The 19,490-nt window shown below is 48.3% G+C and overlaps 1 protein-coding gene across 1 annotated transcript in view; it reads right to left on the bottom strand.

Moving 5' to 3' along the window:
- Positions 1-19,155, bottom strand: part of PITPNM3 (PITPNM family member 3) — an 87,630-nt gene extending 68,475 nt beyond the window's left edge. The window contains exons 1-2 of the mRNA XM_021672728.2: positions 19,086-19,155; positions 6,252-6,359 (exon numbers count right to left, since the gene is read on the bottom strand). Coding sequence (XP_021528403.2) covers positions 6,252-6,354 — 103 coding nt within the window. The 5' untranslated portion in view covers positions 6,355-6,359; positions 19,086-19,155. The remainder of the gene's footprint in view (positions 1-6,251; positions 6,360-19,085) is intronic.
- Positions 19,156-19,490: the final 335 nt, after the last annotated feature.

Below are 19,490 nucleotides of genomic sequence, written 5' to 3'. Positions count from 1 at the left end.
AAACAAAACAAAACAGGAATTGTAACTTTTATCTCTGACAAAATAGACTTTAATAGTAACAAAGACTAAAAGAAACAAAGAAGGACATTACATAATGGTAAAAGGATCAATGCAACAACAGGAGTCAATGATCATAAACATATATGCACCCAATATAGGAGCACCCAGATATATAAGACAAGTTCTTAATAACTTATAAAGAGACTTGGACTCCCGCACAATAATACTGGAAGACATTGACACCACATTGTTAATATTCGATGGATCAACGAGATAGAAAATTAACAGGGACATCTATGATTAGAACTCAGACCTGGAACAAGTAAACTCAGTGAATATTTATAGAATTCTTCATCCCAGGTCCACAGAACACACATTTTTCTCAGTATCATATCACACCTATTTTGAAAGTGACCACATAATTGGAAGTAAATCACTCTTCAGCATTTGCATAGCATTTCACAGACTTAAATGAAATATTGGTTGGCTGTTTGTTTGTTATCTTCTTCCCTTATTCCTTCCTGTATCTGCTGTTAAGCACAATTATTGGCATAAAAGAGGTTTTTAATACATATTTTTAGATTGCATTCCAGCCTGGACAATAGAGCAAGACTCCCGTTCTCTCTCCCCCTTTCTCTTTCTCTTTCTTTCTTCCTTTTATTAAAAAAAAATATGAGGGAAGAGGTAGGTTGCAGCACTCATGTCTAATACTGTCTACCTCTAGAGATACCCTCTACATTAATCAACTCTTCAAGGAGGTCTGTAGTTGAAGGAATAATTAAAGGAGACTTTGGTTTTATTTGCTGTGTTTGACTTTTTCCAATGACAACAAATTTAAGAAATAAGGTGGATATTTATCATGTTTGTAGCCGCATTATTCATGGTAGCTAAAAGGTAGAAGCAACCCAAACATCCATCATCAAATGAATGGATAAAGAAAATGTGGTATAACCATACAATGGAAAGCTACCCAGCCCCAAAATGGAGCAAAGTGCTGGTTCATGCTGCAACAGGAATGAACCTCAAAAACATTATGCTAAGTGAAATAGGCCAGACTAAGAATGCTTTTACACTGTCGGTGGGAGTGTAAATTAGTTCAACCATTGTGGAAGACAGTGTGGTGATTCCTCAAGGATCTAGAAATAGAAACATCATTTGTTCCAGCAATCCCATTCCTGGGTATACACCCTAAAGATTATAAATCATTCTATCATAAAGACACATGCACACGTATGTTTGTTGTGGCACTGTTTACAATAGCAAAGACTTGTAACCAACCCAAATGCACATCAATGACACACTGGATAAAGAAAATGTGGCACATATACACAATTGAATACTATGCAGCCATAAAAAAGGATGAGTTCACATAGTTTGCAGGGGCATGGATGAAGCTGGAAACCATCATTCTCAGCAAACTGACACAAGAACAGAAAGCCAAGCACCACATGTTCTTACTCATAGGTGGGTGTTGAACAATGAGAACAGGTGGACACAGGGAGGGGAACATCACACACCTGGGCCTGTTGGGGGGTGTGAGAGCGAGGGCAAGGATAGCAGTGGGTGGAGGGATTGGGGAGAGATACCAGTAGGAGAAATATGTAATGTAGATGACAGGGGAATGAATGCAGCAAACCAGCATGGCATGTGTATACCTATGTAACAATCCTGCATGAGCTGCACATGTACCCCAGAGCTTAAAGTATAATTTTTAAAAATAAATAAATAAAGGACAAATACTGTATGATCCCACTTACGTAGGGTACCTAGAGAAGTCAAATTCATGGAGACAGAACGTAGAATGGTGGTTACCAAGAGATGGGAAAAGTAGAATGGGGAATTGGTTTTCTTTTTTTTTTTTTTTGATTGAGATGGGGTTTCGCCATGTTTGCCAGACTGGTCTCAAACTCGTGACCTCAGGTGATCCACCTGCCTTGGCCTCCAAAAGTGCTGGGACTACAAGCATGAGCCACTGTGCCCAGCTAGGGAGTTGGTCTTTGATGGGTACAGAGTTTCAGTTGGGGAGGATGACCAAGTTCTGGAGCTGGATGGTGGTGATGGTTGCCCAGCAGTGTGAATGGACTTAATGCCACTGACCTGTATACTTAAAAATTGTTAAAATGGGTCAGGAGTGGTGGCCTGTAATCCCAAAACTTTGGGAGGCCGAGGTGGGCGGATCACTTGAGGTCAGGAGTTTGAGACTAGACTGGCCAACATGGTGAAACCCTGTCTCTGCTAAAAATACAAAAATTAGCTGGGCATGATAGCACGTGCCTGTAATCCCAGTTCCTCAGGAGGCTGAGGCAGGAGAATCACTTGAACCCAGGAAGTGGAGGTTGCAGTGAGCCGAGATGCACCACTGCACTCCAGCCTGGGCGACGAAGTGAAGCTCTGTCTCAAAAAAATAAAAATTGTTAAAATGGTAAATTTTATGTTATGCATATTTTACTACAATAAGAAATGTTAAATAAAAATAACAGGAAAACAATTGCAAAATAATAGTATAATAAATAATAATATTTGAACAATTGTAAAATAATGGTAATAACACACTTCTGGGTGTTCAGCTGGTGCTAAAGGATCCCTTTCCATTAAAAATATATACATACATATGTGTATATACATACATATATATATGTACTGGGCAATATATTGCCAAAAAAGATAAATATATAACAAAGCTTAAAATAAAAAATGTATAATACACAGTGCCAGGAACAAAAAAAGGAACCTGGAGATGAAAGCAGAAGCTGAGATAGAGGAGATCTGAGAATCTCGTGCGTCAGATGAATAAAGGGAGAAGCTCCAAGGTCAGGCCATTGTGAACTCCACCAACCTGACCTCAGCCTGCGGATGGCAAGGAGCCGATGTGGCACCCACTTTATAGCAGGGATCCTTGATGGGCTATTCCATCCTTATAGGAACTTAAAAAAAGAACCTTCTTTGCGGAAGCAGCAAAGAAACCATTCACAGACAGTGAGAGAGAAAATTCACACATGAGTAATTAAAACCCTAAGCCTGTGCCACTTCTGTGTGTAGGGTCTAAATTTACACCACCCATGTAGAATGGAAACTCTAAACTATAAATTTAGCCTATAAAATATTCAAGATCAGTGAAACACTCAGGCCTGGCAAAAAAGAACACAAGGCTGGTCTCTATGAGGATATTTTCCCAACCTAGGGCATACAAGACTCCCCCAAAAAAGGAGAGAGGTATGTGTGAAAAGATGAGTTCACAATAACAAATGAGAAACAAAACCCATGAGGTACAGTCGCGCGCACGCACACACACACACAGAGTAGAATTAGCACCCCTGAGAACTGGAGGAATGAGAGCAGTCTGAAAGTGCTGATGAAACATATGATGTAAATGGTTAGGGAGAGAAAAGGTGAAACACAAAACAGAATTCAGGCTTAAAAGGAAAAAGGTCAGCTCTATTTGGAATTTGTGGAACATAAGGAGTCTTTAGGACATCCAGGTAGAGGTTAACAGGAGGCTACCAAAAATATGAGTATGGAGCCCAGAAGAAAGATCTTGGCTGGAGATAGACCAGGGAGTGGTCATTGAGGTGGGTGGAGCATGCATAGAGACAGTGTGACTGGCCACGGTGTCGAGCATGACAGGAGGCCCCTGGAATGAGCCCTGTGTCTAAGGGCAGGAAACTTGAAGAAGACAGAAGGATATGCTCTGTCTATGCCACCAATTTTGATTGCATCCCTTTCCAGGAAGAGTTCACGGATCTTCCTTTCCCCAAGAGCCTCTCAGAGCCTTCACCCAGCCTGTCTTACGGCATAGTAACCCCTGGCTCTGATCTGTTGCTTCCACTCTGCTGCGAGCTTCTAAGGAGTGACAAGGCCATCCTGCTTGTCTTTGTTTCCCCACACTGAGCACAGGGTCGAGCCCCTGTAATGGCTCCATAAATGATTACTGAAATGAATGTGTGTGTTCTGTCCTGTTGTGAGAATTCACGTCATGAATCCATACTAGAATGGGACTCAGAAGGAGCTGGAAATCCCACTGGTTTCGTCTTCCTCTTGCCTTCTTTCCTCTCTTCTTCCTGCTCTCTGTTCTGTACTGGGAGGAAACAGCACCAGCCCTTGGACTCAGGCAAGCACTGCCGTTAATTCAATCATGCATAAGCACCAGGAAATATTTGTGCAAGACCGGTCATGCTTCTCCCCATTCCATCATTATAAGAATGACCTGCTATGGAGTGCCTTTGCAAATATCATCTCATTTAATCCTCACAGCTTTTTCACTAGTCCTCCACTCTGCAGATGAAGAAACGGAAGCCCAGAGAGGTGATGGGACTTTTCCTGACCACAGAGCTATGGAGTGGCATGGCTGAAGTTCAAACTCAGGCCTCTCTGACTCCAACACTGCAGCTTCTGCCTCTCTCCTGGACCTCCCCCTGTGCTTCCTTGTCCCCTGCCCTCCCGTGCCCTCCCAGCTCACTCTGCCTCTGGCTCACATGACTGACTGCCCTTAGCTCACACTGGGTCTGAGTCATACATTCTTTAGCAGACAAGTGGGGGTGGGGAATGGGAAGGGGATGGCCAAATGGGTGGTACCAATCCAGATTTGTCTTTTCCAGGCTACAAGCATTGTCGTGGGGCAGGACCTAGGATCTAAGACCCCTTCTAGGCCCTCTCTGGGGTTCTTGGGATGAAGGAAAGAGCAGCAAAGGACGTACTGGCAGATACATGGCTATGAACACTGGGAAGCTGTCTCTGGACTGGCCTTGGGGGACAGACTCAGAGCTCCCCCATATACTTTTTGTGGATAGGACAGTGGTACAGGGTGTCTTTCCTTTAAGACTCATGGTTCCTCAAGCCTGACTTTGTTAGGGCCCAGAACTGTGCCAAGCCTTAGTCCAGTATGAGAGGTGAAACCCTGGCCTGGAAATCAGAAGACCAGGGATCTGAGCCTGATGTTGCCACCAGCTTGGAGGACCTTGGGCAAGACGTGGCTTCTCTGAGCCTGGGTTCTTCGCTGGTTAGATGGGATGACCATATCAGGCCTGTGCATTTCTCAGGATGGGTGCTCTGGCATAAGGAGAGCTCTGAACCAAGGAGGCAGGGATGGGCATGAGAAAAGAAACAGGAATAGGGCAAGGTGGTCACCACCAAGACAGCTGCCAAGATGGTTGTTCTCGTGGGCTGCGCCAGGACTATCTCATCAACACCTCCTGAGAGTGGGCCTTGCCCACTCGGCAACTCTGGCCCAGAGCATCACTACAAATGATGGGAACAAGAGAGGAAGGAGAAGATGAGGAAGAAATAAAGCAGGAGGTGTGGTATGTGGGGTGTGTAGGGAGGGATGGAAGAAACCAACCTGAGGGGAACAGATACAGAGGTTAGCACCCTGCATCCTGGATGGGGTTCTAGCCTTGGCTCTGCTTCTCACTCCATTGCAACATAATCAAATACAGTCCTCAGCTGAGGATCTCGGAGGCTCAGTTTCCCAATATGTTAGCTCAGATTTTATGAACTCTTCAGCCACGTTGTCCATTTGCCTTTTAAAGCCTTGTCCCATTGATTCATTGTCGGGAGCCCTTCCAGGATCCCCTCTCCTGCCTCCTGAAAGTTAGGCCCCTCCCCTCTGAACTAACAGCCATCAGCTTAAGCCTGATCCCATATGTCTTGACTTAGACTGTGTCACACATCACAAGACAGAGGCCTCAGATGAATCACCTTTAGTCACTCCTGCCAAGAACTTATACACAGTAGGTGCTCAACAAACCTGTTAGTGATGAACAATAGCCAAACAGATGGAAAGATGGATGCTGAAGAAAATCATCCTGCTTTGTAGGCTGATCATACTCCTGGTCAAAACTCTTCTCCATAGAAAGCCTCCTGGATTAATCCCCAGCCACATACTCCTTCTTCAACAACTCAGCCAAAGGAAATTCTGATTCTCACTGCTGTCCTCTCTCCCCTTAGACCTCAGCTCCTGTCCCTGCTCAAAGTCAGGCACCTGTCATGAATGACCCATGCCACTGGGGTGGTCATTCTATGGACAAAGGAAGCTCTGTTGAAGTACCCTGGAGTTGTTCTGCCATAGAAAACCCCACAGAAGTCCCCATGAGAGTTCCTGTAGGTGGCAGAATTCAGGGATGCTATGAGGAAGATACCCAGGCAGATGGACTCTTCACAGAAGACCCAAGTCCCAGCCTCAACCGCCAGCCCTACAGCCCACCCTGCAATACACCTATGTGCACATTCTGGTCATGAGAGAAGCAGAATCTCACCTTGATGCTCCTCCAGTTTCCCCATGGTCTCCATCTGTTCCACGAGGTCATTGGAGTTCCACTGGCTCATCCCAATGAGGATGGCATTCTTCCCTTCAGCCATCTCCTCTGTGGGAAGAAGCAGAGGTGAGCATGAGCAGGTGTGTCTAGGGATAGGCATCCCTATCAGGAGCTTCTGTCTGAGGTGCATTTTCTACTGTCCTGTTTCTTCCTTGAGTGAGGTAGACCTCAATTCTTGAAGACATCTGTAGCTAGATGGTTACAAGATTGTCAGAGATTTGTCATTGCAAGAAGGGGCACTAATGGGCCTCCACATGCTACAGCAAAAGAAAGTAATGAAAAGGCTGAAACTCCATAGAAAGTACCATTCCTAGCACTGAGAGCAGTACCTCTTGAAAGTCAGTGTGTTTGGGAAGAGAGGGCAAAACCTTGTCATTTGCAAACGGTTTTTCTTTAAGTTAATGACTCCTCTGACCCTCAATTTTCCCATCAGTAAAATGGATCTAGCCACAGAATTCTTGTGAGGATTAAATGAGACAATGGATGTAAAGGTTTTGGTACAGAGGTGCTCATAGATGACAGTCATCATGGTGATTTCTTCACATGAGAAGTAACTCACCATCAGGAGTTGAGTGGATGAGGATTTGTGTGCTCCAGAAGCAGCTCTGGAGTAACTGGAGGAGAAGAAACCTTCTGGATCTAAGCAAGCTTTGAGCTGTATGGAACCCTTAGCCCCCATCTGAACCTTATGACCCTCTTAATGCCTCCATTCTCTCCCACTCCTCCCCTTAACCCTGTCTCTATCCTTGTTCATTCCTTGTCTGAGCATAGTTATTCCTCTGGGAGAAATCAGTGGGGCTATTATTCCACAACCACACCGAACACAAGTCCTGGGTACCACACATCTGATACACACATCTGGTACCATCCCTCATCCTACAAAGGGACATTTCTTCAAGAACAAACCCATAGGCATGCGTGCTCTCCTCCCCACAGTTTGCCCGAAAACAGATGTGTCTTTCTGGTGAAGAGCTTTGTGCTCTCCCTCACAGAACAGACATCAAAGGGTGTTGAGGACAATCTCCAAGCTTATGATAATAAGGATAAAGGGCTGAGATCCATTTCACTGCCAAAGAACTTTACCTAGCAGAAGGAATCAATATGGCGGATCTGAAGCCTTGGGAGCTGTCCAGAGTTCTGATTCACTGTGCTCAATGGAGCAGACCCCAGTTCTGGCTAGGACAGCTCCTACTGGCTCATTTTATTTATCTATTTGATTTACTTAACAGCATTTATCTAATCCTTGATACACAGTGAGATTATTATAAGTGCTTTACAAATATTAACTCGATTCTTATAACAATACAAAAAAGGCACAATTATTATTCTCTCCATTTCATAGGCAAGGAAACAGACACAGAGTAGCTGAGTAATTCTTGCCCAAGGTCACTGGCTAGAGCCAGGATCCAAAACCAGATATACTATTTCAAGAGTCCTGAAATCCTGCCACCCTGATAGCCTGCCCTGGACATCCTGTATTGGCTGCCCACACTCCATCCAGGCACCACACACATTCGGACAATTTCCTGAGCCTGGTGTGTTCCATCTGGGAACTGGTTTATACCTGTAGACAGCATTGCATACCGGACAGAGCCCTCACCAGGTTCCAGGGCAGATTCTCTGCTGCATGCGAGATTTGTGCTTCTGCACACCCTCCACCACTGTGTCTGCTTTATTATCTTTTAAACAACAATAACTATAGCTCTTTATAGCAACCTGCTGTGGGGACAAATAATATAGTGCATCTGAAAACACTACAGAAGTCGAGGTGCTATAAACAAATATAAGGTGGTATTATCCTTGGGGAAGCAGAATTATAGAGGTTAAGAGCTCAATTCTGGAGTTTGATAGATGGCTTTCAATCTTGGACCCGCCATCTGCTAGCAATACAACTGCAGTTTCCTCATCTAAAAAATGATATCATCGTAGTGCCTATGTGATTGGATTGCTGTGAGGATTAAGTGAAAGGATGCAGGTAAGGTGTTTATAAGAGTTCCCCCAACACAGTAAAAGCACAGACTGAGATGCTATCACATGATGGTATCACCAACCACCACCAGCAGCAGGAGCATGGGTGCTATGCCCTACACTCACTCTTGGTTCCAATCCTGCTGTTGTCTGCCTTTATGACATTCTAGCCCAGCTCCAGTGTAAGGTCATCAGCATCAGCCTGATTACCACCTTGAGTTCTTTGTCTCCTGGTTCACTTACTTAAGCACAGAGTTATCCATTTGTTCATTCTAGCATTCAATCTACAGTGAATAGATTTCTGAACACCTACTGTGTGCAGGGTGAGACACAACCTCCCTCCTGCTGGAATCCAGTTTTCTGAAAAACATGAGAGAAATGCCTCTGACTTAAGCTGAGAGAGCCAGGTATGCAGCAGGTGCTCAGCACATCCTAGTTCCCATTTTTTCTACAGTGCCATAAGTCCTGTCTCAGTGGGGTCTCCCAGGGCTCTGGAGGTCTGAGCATGCCTATTCCTGCACGGCCCAGGACTCTTTCCTCTCTTTTCCTAATCACCGGTATAACCCTGCTCCATCTTTGGCTCTTGATCTTTTGTCTGTTTCTGATCAAATATATTTCTCTCCCAGAGTCTCACCATGCTTCTCTCATGCTTTATATCTGGCCCTGTCCCACTCAGATTAGAGCTCTCTGGATCCCTTTCTATGGGTCTGTGTCTCTCTTGGTCCTTGTAGTTCTCTTGGCCTCTCCCAGGCTCTCCAGTGCTGCCTGCCATATCCATCCCCCTCTCTGGGTGGAACACATATGCACTGCCTTGCTCTCTTCTCACCTCAAGGTCTTTCTCTCTATCCCTTCTCTGGGTCTCACTTTATCTGACTGGGTATGTCTCTTTCTTGCTCTCTCTCATTCTCTAAGAATTTCTCTTTTGTCTCCCTGGGTCCCTGTCCTCAGGATCTCTCCAGCCCCTTGCTCCCTAAGGGTGTTCTCCCTCTGGTCCCCATTCTCCCTTGCAATGTGTGTATGCGTGTATCCACGTGCATGTGAGTGTGTGCACACATGCTTGTGTGTGCCTGTGTGTAGATGCATGTGTGTGTGCATGTGTGCATATGTGTACATGCACGTGAGTATGTGCATATGCCTGTGTGCATGTGTGTGCATTGTGTGCATGTGTGGCATGTGTGCACATGCATGTGAGTGTGTGCATGGGCATGAGTGTGTGCATGTGTGCACATGCATGCATGGGCATGCATACATGCGAGTGTGTGCACATGTGTGCGTTCATGTGTGAATGTGTGCATGTGTGTGAATGTGTGTGCATGTGTGTGCATGTGTGTATATGCACGCTTGTGTGCATGTGTGTGTCTGTGTGCATGTATGTCCGTGCTTGTGTGCATACGTGCATGTGTATGGCCCTCTCTCCCTCCTGCTCCCTTTCACTCTCTGCTTTCTTGTACCTTCTCTGGCGTTCTCACACTCCCTTGCCCCTCCGCCCATCCCTGTCTCTCTGCTGCTCTGTGCACCTCCCCCAAATCCCTAACATGCTTTCTCTCCCACACTCAGCCTTTACATCTTCACTCTGGCAATAATGGGCCTGTCCCCTGAGAAACAACAAGAACACACACACATACACACACACGGAAGCAGCAGCAGCAATATCTCCTTTTGGAGCCATTCAGGCAAAGAGGGGAGCTGCAGGTTCGGCTCGAAGTCTCTGCCCTGCTTCCCACATTGTAGGACATGCCTCCAACAAGAACTGTGGAGGCCACACCGCACTCATTTGTATAAATGTCCTGGTTATTGATTTTGCTTTTCACCTTCTGGTGACTGTCTCCTGCATGCTAATTCTCATCCTGGTGACCTCTGCTGTGGACATAGTTTTAGCACGTACTTCACCCTGCTGAGACCTGACCCAGCTCTGATGAAGCTCCAAGCTGAACCTCACCCACTGTCACCACAGACCTGTTCTCAACCACAGATTGACTCTGACGCTGATCAAAGCCTGGTTATACTCCTGTAGGCACAACCTCCAGTGCCATAAGGAAAGCCTTTCTTCCTACTCTGGGGTCTCTGCTTCTACTGGCTTGACAGGATTCCAGAGTAAAGAATCTCCTTGTCCCATGCCAGGAAGGCTTCACCTCCAGCTCATGGAAGCGAGGGCTTGGTCACATTCTCCAGATGGCCCATCCAGTACCACCCATCACCAGGCCCACAACATGGATTTTTGCAAGAATCTAGATATGCATTGCCTGGGGCTCTGGGCCACCAGATTGCTCACCTTCACCTTGCACTGCCTACCACGTGTGCCCCCATGGCCCACCTACAGTCAATACCAGAACTCTCTTCCTTGCAAGGGGCAGTCCCCACACAGCCCCTCCCCAGACGTGTTGGGGTTGGTTCTGTGGCATCCCCTTTTCCATTTCCCCTCCCTCAATGGGGAAAAAGGGAGAGGGAGAGTGGGGACCGTGGCACACCTGTGGTTTGCTTCTGTGATGGCTCCTAGGCCCAGGAATAATCACACAGCTTCCCACAGTGACATCCTTCCACTCCCTCCAGGAGACAAACAATTCTAGCCCTACCATTCTACAGATGAGGAACCTGAGGCTCAGAGACCCAAGACTTGCCTGAGATCAGACAGCAGCCAGTCAGTGACACAACCAGCATGAAAACCTGGTCCTCTAAGGTCCAGGGGACACATATAATTTTCTACTTATTCCCCCTTCCCTCACCCTTGGGGTCAGAAACTCCCGGGAGGCTGAGTGATCACAGGGAAAGCTCAGATCAAAATGAGAAAGCTTGGCATGTGCCCCTCATTTTCTGTGAGACCTGGCCCTGACTTTGAGCCTTTGCCTGCAAAATGGGATGATTTAGCCCTGCACTGCCTTCCTCTCCCAGTTGCTATGGGAAACCAGGAGTTGGAGGCACAAGCAGATTCTGCAACACAGAGCCCAGTTCCTCAGGCCTCAGCCTCTCACCTTGGGGAGTGGTGGATGGGAGGACCAGCCAGGCTAGGCACTGAGAGGGCAAGAAACCAAGGACATAGAAGACAGGGGTGTAAATGCAGAAAGGTGGACTCCTTCAGCTTCTAGCTCAGATGATCCCCTTAGCCCTGCAGACGAAGACAGTCTTGTGCTTTGCTCTGATCCAGATACCTAGTGCCAGATGACCCCTGACAATAAACCCTAGCTCCAACACCACCACTACCACCACCATACCCACCCCATTCCTGGCTCTGATGGCATTTGTCGCTGCAACTGTCAGGGCCTGGCCCACTTATGCATATTCATGGGGGGAAGGCTATTTAGATGCTGGAGCAGGTAGGGAAACCAAAAGAAAAGAAGTATTCCCATTCACGTGAGGGAATGGACCCGGACCTCACAGCCAACAGAGCCTTGCAAGGCTATTGGGAGCCTCATTGGCAGAGCCTGTGAGGTGAAGCCCAGCATCCTCATTTTACAGGTGCAGAGCTGTGTCACCGGCCCACAGCCATGCAGAACCTCAGGGGAAGAGCTGGGCCAAGAATTCAGATCCTGCCAATTAAAGGCACTTCCAATAACACTATCTCCAGCAGTTAATTTCATGAAAATACCTTCATTTGTACCTAGATGTTTGGTGGCTCTAACTGGAGTGTTCTTTCCATCTAAGTAGAAGGTTAAAGTTAAGGATGCATCTGATATTTTCTAAATGAAGACACACATTTTGCTATAAAAACAGAAGATAAAGTGACCTAGGCTTGACATATACAACCAAATCCCAAATCCCAAATCCCAATGCCATAATGACCGCTTTAATCCCAACCTTGTATCCTTTCAGGGATGAAGACTTCAAAAGACAGTCTCATTTTCTCTCTAGAACTTAGCATTTCACAGCCAGGAACCCTAGGAAATCTGGGCTATTTCAACAGGTCAATGAATCCTCCTTGGTCCACTACACTCTTCTTACCCATGGCTTTCTGGCCAGACTACCTGTCACCCAGCCATCTTCATCCTCTGCAATGAGGAGCTCATTCAAGGTCCAGGCATGGTTCCATTTTGAGGATCCATCCTGCACTAGAGATTCTGAGTTCTGCATTTCTGGCCTTCTCTGGGACAGGGACAGGGGTACCCAGGGCCAATCCTGAGCCTGGCCAGGAAAGCATGTCCAGAGGATACCCTCTGCCTTCCACAATATGGACTACTGGGTCTAGTCCACCCTCTCTCTCCTTGCTGGGGCTGTGAACCCACAGCACTGAGCCATTGCCTCCCTGGCTCACTCTGGCCACCCAAAGATGCCAAGCTTGGGTGCAGTGGCTCACGCCTGTAATCCCAGCACTCTGGGAGCTGAGGCAGGCAGATCACCTGAGGTCAGGAGTTCAAGACCAGCCTGGCCAGCATGGTGAAACCCATCTCTATCAAAAATACAAAAAAATTAGCCAAGCCTGGTGATGTGTGCCTGTAATCCCAGCTACTCAGGAGGCTGAGGCAGGAGAATTGCTTGAACCCAGGAGGTGGAGGTTGCAGTCAGCTGAGATCGGGCCACTGCACTCCAGCCTGGGTGACCAAAGTGAAACTCCATCTCAAAAAAAAAGAAAGTTCATCAAGCTAATTCCTCCCATAAATCCTTTGGGCTGGCTGTTCCCACTGTCCAGAACACTCTTCCCCCCAGACCCACAGGTGGCTCATTTCTCATGACTCAGCTCTCAGCTCAGGGCCACACCCGTGGGCCCCTCCTGCAGCCACGCAGTCACTCTATCACATCCTTTATGTTATATGGTGGGGAAAGTCTCCATTTTTTAAACAGCATTACTGCGGTACAATTGACATTCCATCAACTACACCCCTTTAAAGCACGTGGTTGGGTAAGTTTTGACATACATACACACCTGTAAACCATCACCCCAGCCAAGCTAGTGAACAAGGACCCATCCCCTCTAGAGGCTTTCTCCTGCCCCTGATGATCCCTCCTCCCCCAACTCCCCATCCCCAGGCGACCGCTGATCTGCTCCTGGCACCACAGATTCGTTTTCACTTTCTAGACTTCTGTATAAATGGAATCATACAGGATGTACTCTGCTCCAGTCTGACTTCTTTCACTTGGCATGATTATTTTGAGATTTATCCATATTGTTGCATATATCGGCGGTCCGTTCCTTCTTAACTGTACCACAATTTGTTTGCTCACTCACTGATGCCCATTTGGTTGTTTTCAGTGGTGGGGCTGTAATCCATCAGGCTGCTGGGAACATTCATGAACAAGTCCTCACGTGGATAAATGCTTTCTTTTTCTTGGAGAAATGCCAAGGAGCAGAAGGGTTGGGTCATATGGTAGTTAAGTATGACGAGTTTCTTAAGCAGCTGCAGTAGATTTTCCAAAATGATTGTACCATCATTCACTCCCACCAGCTGAGTTTGAAAGTCCCAATGCCTCCACATCCTGGTAAGTTATTTTAATCAGCCATTCTAACAAGTAGGTAGTGGTATCTCATTGTGGTTTTGATTTACAATAATGACATCATTCCCTGATGATAAATGATGTGGAGCATCTTTTTTTTTTGAGACCGAGTCTTGCTCTGTCACCTGGCTGGAGTGCAGCAGCATGATCTTGGCTCACTGCAACCTCTGCCTCCCAGTTATTGTTCTGCCTCAGCCTCCCAAGTAGCTGGGATTACAAGCACCCGCCAACAAGCCTGGCTATTTTTGTATTTTTAGTAGAGACGGGGTTTCACCATGTTGGCCAGGATAGTCTCAATCTCTTGACCTCGTGATCCACCAGCCTCAGCCTCTCAAAGTGCTGGGATTACAGGTATGAGCCACCATGCCGACCCGGCCGGAGCATTTTTCACACGCTTACTTGCCAGGTATGTATCTTCTTTGGTGCAGCATTTATTCCTTTGTGTTATTTTATTTATGGTAATTCTTAATAAAACTTATTTGCTTGTATATTGTCTTCCTATTTGTCACCCACCACCACCATTAGACTATAAGCTGCATGGGCTGGGGCAGGATTCCCTTGCTCCTATATCCCCCACACCTAGAAGAGTGCCTGACACTTGATGGACAGATTAACAATCAATACTGCTGAAAGAGTAAACGAATGCGGCTGAATTCTAGCTCCTGCTCTGCCTCTTTGTGTAGCCCTGAACAAGGTTCCCTGGCCTCCATTTCTCATTTTGTAAAGTGAGCTGGAGGTGTTAGATTCAAAAACCTAGAGGGGCCTCCCAGCTCTGGCTTGTTCTGGGTTGGAAGCCACAGCCCCTTCTGGCCACTCTGGGTTTTCCCTTACTCTGCATCTTCTAACCTCAGCACTGCTGGGCCATGGCCCCCTAGATATCCTGTCTCGACAGGAGAAGGAATGGCACCTCTTTTGAATCTGGGAGCCTGGACCCCATAGCCCATCCTGCAGCATCTAATCACCCCTGAGCCCCAGGCCTGCCACCTTAGCCGGAGAAGCTGGCACCCTAGCCAGTTGTTATGGATCCAGAGAGCTCCATACTCCTGCCTGACTGTCCCCTAATCCCTCCCATGCCTTCCATACACAACCAGAGACCCCAGAACCCAGGACTTCCCTCTGCTCCCAGACCATGAGCTCTGAGAGCCTCTCACCTCACCAGGTGAACCCCAGTGCTGGGCCAATGGGTTGGGGCTGATGGCTGCAAAGGAGGGAGGATGGTCCCAATGTCAGTAACAAGTCAAAGGGAAAGGACTGACCTGGACACTAAACTCCTGGGTTCCATCCCCTCCACTCCCACCTTGATGTGTGAGCTGGGGAGGTCCCTTCTGTGCTGTGGCCTCAGTTTTCCCATTAGTGCACTGCAGAGGAAGGAGATACAGTGTTCCCAGGCCTGGTCAGTGCTGATTCTAGCAATGCAGTTTCTTCCAGTTTAGACGCCACTTGGTTTCTCATTCCTCTGGTCGTTTTTGTATTAGCTGAGGTGGGCAGGGGTGGGGAACCATGACAGGGGTTACAGGCAGAGGAGGGAGCACATGAGGGAGCTCCCAGGGACAGAAGGCTGCACCCAGGGCAGCCTGAAGCACAGGAGCTGGCTGCCAGTGCCCAGCTGGTCTCTGCAGGGAGACACAGAGAAGGTCATCTGTGAAGATCTCTGCATGTGGAGGAATCACCGGACTGGACATCTGTGGCAGCCAAGGAGTCATCTGAGAGGTTCATGGGGGAAACCCAGGGAGCTTTGAAGGCTCTGGTGCAGGATGTCTGTGTGGGGCTGGATTTAATGGTGCTGGCCCCACCACAACTATAGCTGAAACTGTTGAAGCCACAGGATGCAAGGCCCTGCTCGAGCAGAGGACAGAGACCACACCCAAGGTTAAGGTCAGGGTTCAGCCTGGGCTGGAGAGCAGAGGGCAGGGAAGCAGCCCTTCAAGGGACGCTCAGAAGCCCAGGGCTGGCCCCAGACACAGAGCATCTGGCTGGGCTGTGCTGGACCAGACTCCTGGGACAAAGAGAAAGGATGGCTTCACCTCTCACTGGCTTGAGCCAAGGAAACACGCAAAGGCCTTGGTCCAGGGAGGAATGGAAAGGAGGTTGGGAGTTAGCAAATCAGAACTAAAGAGGGTCTCAGCAGCCTGTAGGGCAGATCCTGTGGTTTAGGAATACAGATGCTCTGGAAGAGGGCAGATGGGAGGGAGGAGGCAGAGATACAGGGTCCTGAAGGGTGTGTGGAGAGGCAGAAGATGGGGAAAACAGGGGAGAGTCTGGGATACCGAAAGAGTGGGGAGAAGAAAAGGAGGTGGCCGGGCACACTGGCTCATGCCTGTAACCCAGCACTTTGGGAGGCCAAGGCAGGCAGATCATTTGAGGTCAGGAGTTTGAAACAAGCCTGGCCAACATGGTAAAATTTCATCTCTACTAAAAATACGACAAAAAAAAATTATCCTGTAATCTCAGAACTTTGGGAGGCCTGTAATCTCAGCACTTTGGGAGGCCAAGGTGGGTAGATCACTTGAGGTCAGGAGTTTGAGACCAGCTTGGCCAACATAGTGAAACTCCATCTCTACTGAAAAAAAAAAAATTAGCTGGGCATGGTGGCTCATGCCTGTAATCCCAGATACTCAGGAGGCTGGAGTAGGAGAATTGCTTGAACCTGGGAGGTGGAGGTTGCAGTGAGCCAAGTTTGCGCCATTGCACTCCCGTCTGGGCAACAGAGTGAGACTCCATCTCAAACAAACAAAAAAAAAAGAAGGAGAGATGATGAGACAGAGAAGGTAGGGCCACCAGCACCATAGGAGTGAGAAGTGGGGCCAATTTCATGACAGAACAAGTTATGAGATGAAGAGGAAAGGATGGGGACAGCTGAGGCGGCCGGGGAGACACTGTCAGCTGTGGGAAGCACTGCAGCTGCTCTCAGGGACAGCAGGTGAGCGGGGCCCCAAGGGATAGAGCTGACCCTCGCACCATCCACAGACGCCTCTGTCGTCAGCTCGGAATGCAGAGCCCTGATGAACTGCAAGCATGTTTTAAATGAAAGTCTTCCAAGCATCAAAATATTGAAGCCGTTGTTGTCTCACTGCGGGTTAGTTGCTATGGAGAAATTCAGCCCCGGCAGCCACTCTAATCAGATGCCCATGGGAGACAGGCCCCGAATGGGCTGGTTTAGGGCTGGCATCAGGCAAGGGGTTCCCCACCCAAAGCCAAGAAGAGGAAGGCTTGAGTCAGGACAGCTCCCCGCCTCCCAGCCACGCTTCCCTGAAAATCACCCAAACTGAGTCTTCTCCATTGTTGGAGGTGCAGAGCTGATACGGAAACTGAGGCCCAGAGAAGGTGAAAGACCTGCCAAGGTCACAGAACAAGTCGACAGCATGGCTGAGACCACATCCCGAGTGCCCTGCTCCAGGTATAGATGTCTTCCCAGCATGTAGTCTGTTTCTATTCCAAGACCTTGTTTGCCAGGCATTTCAAAGCCGGCCTGGTCTCAGGAGTCAGTCAATTCCCTAAATACGATGACTTCCCAGAGTGGAGTCACGCAGGCCAAGCAAGAGCCGGGGACTGTCCTGGACTGTGGAGCAGGACACTGGTGCTTCTCCCCGACTCCCATGCAGCCCAGCTGAGCATGGCTGGGGAGGGTTTTCTCTGCTCAATTCCAGACCGACTCCACCTTCCCATGCCCATACACCTGAGTGGGTGCTCATGCCTCTGAGCCTTGCTCAGGCAGATCTCTGCCTGAAATGCCACCCCACTGGATGCCCCTTTTTCCAATCCCAGTGTCAACAGTGCCCCTTGCTATGTCTCGTTGGGTTGGCCATGATGAGATGCAGAGGACACTTCCCCACCCGCTCTCTCTCACTTGAACACTGGCAACAGTCTTGCTAACACTCTGGATCTACGTCTATGAGGCTGATTTTTTTTTTTTTTTTTTTTTTGAGAACGGAATCTTACTGTCACCCAGGTTAGAGTGCTGTGGTGCAATCTCGGCTTACTGCAGCTTCCGCCTCCCAGGTTCAAGCGATTCTCCTGACTCAGCCTCCCAAGTAGCTGAGATTACAGGTGCCTGCCACCATGCCCAGCTAATTTTTGTATTTTTAATAGAGACAGGGTTCACCATGTTAGCTGACCTTTTTTTTTTTTCTGAGACAGGGTCTTGCTCTGTCACCCAAGCTGGAGTGCAGCAGCGCGTTCTTGACTCACTGCAATCTCTGCTTCCTGGGTTCAAGTGATTCGCCTGCCTTAGCTTCTTCAGTAGAAGGGATTACAGGTGCCTGCCACCACACCACACCAAAATACAAAGTAATGTTTCGTATTTTTAGTAGAGACAGGGTTTCACCATGTTGGCCAGGCTGGTTTCGAACTCCTGACTTTAAGTGATCTGCCCACCTCGGCCTCCCAAAGTGTTAGAATTACAGGTCTGAGCCACCGTGCCCGGCTGAGACTGATCTTAAGTCACATGGGATCACAGGTGCATGTAGCATCTCCTCTCACCCCCTCCCCACTGCCCACCACCTCCTCTCCCCTCGGCCTCCCTCCAGTTCCTGGAATGCTCTAGTCTCTCCTACTTCAGGACCGTCACACCTGTTGTGTCCTTTGTCCAAAAGGCTCTTTCTTCCTCTTTTCACCTTGCTGATGTCTACTTAGCTCTGCAGAGAGGGTGTCAACTACCTCCTCATCACATTAAATTCGGTGCCCCTCTGACTTCTCTCTTATAACAGCCGGCACTGTTTTTTTTTTTTTTTTTTTTTGAGATGGAGTCTCACGCCCAGGCTGGAGTGCCGTGGCGAGATTACTGTAACCTCTGCCTTCTGGGTTCAAGCAATTCTCCTGCGTCAGCTTCCTGAGTAGCTGGGACTACAGGCACACACCACCACGTCCAACTAATTTTTGTATTTCTAGTAGAGACAGGGTTTCACCATGTTGGCCAGGATGGTCTTGATCTCTTGACCTTGTGATCTGCCTGCCTTGGCCTCCCAAAGTGCTGGGATTACAGGCGTGAGTCACCACACCCAGCCAACAGTCGGCGCTTTTACTTGGCGGCGTCACTCCCCATTCATAATTGTATTTGTCTGTGCCGTTCTTGGATGTCCGCCTCTCCTGCAAGGCTGTAAGTTTGAGAAGAGCAGCAACCGTGCTGACTGGTTGCTGCAGGATCCCTGGAACCTAGCAGAGCTCCCAGCATGTTAGGGACTCAACAAATATATCAAATAGCGAACAGATGAATGCTGAACCCCTGCTCTCGGCACGCTCACAGGATGGGTAAGTACAGAATGTGGAGCTGCAGACACCACGTCTGAGTGGTGAGGGATGCGAACCCCTAATCGGGATTCTCTTGAGGATCTGGGCTTCTAGGAAGGTCACCCAGCCAGTGATGTGAGGTTGGGGTTCACTCACCTCTGGCATCAAAGAATTCATCATCTGAGCTCTCCACAGAGTCACTGAGGACATTTCGAAGGTGCCAGGGGGCACCGCCGCCCGGGGGAGGGCCACCTGTTAAAGGGAACATATCTGTTAACCAAGCCCGAGATGGTGTCCCAGTATGAGGGAGGTGATCCAAGACCCCCCTGGACTAAAGACCAGTTAGCATCCTGCACATCTGCGCCTTCTCCCTCCAAGGCCTCAGACCCCATAGCGCCCTCCCTCTCCTGTGCCTTCATTGAAGCTCAAAAACCTCTCTGTGTAAGCTCAGCAGAGCAGGAATGAGTATGCCCATTTTGCACGTCCTAAAACTGAGGCCGGTGGTAATTATGAGCCTTTGCCAAGATGACTTTGCCAAGTCACGTCTCAGTCAGCAGAGGG

Source organism: Aotus nancymaae, unplaced genomic scaffold, assembly GCF_030222135.1.
Source record: "Aotus nancymaae isolate 86718 unplaced genomic scaffold, 86718_ANA_hifiasm-v0.15.2.pri h1tg000072l, whole genome shotgun sequence".
Lineage (NCBI taxonomy): Eukaryota > Metazoa > Chordata > Mammalia > Primates > Aotidae > Aotus > Aotus nancymaae.
Note: the sequence above shows the minus strand (reverse complement) of the source record. Positions and strands in the feature narration are given on the sequence as shown.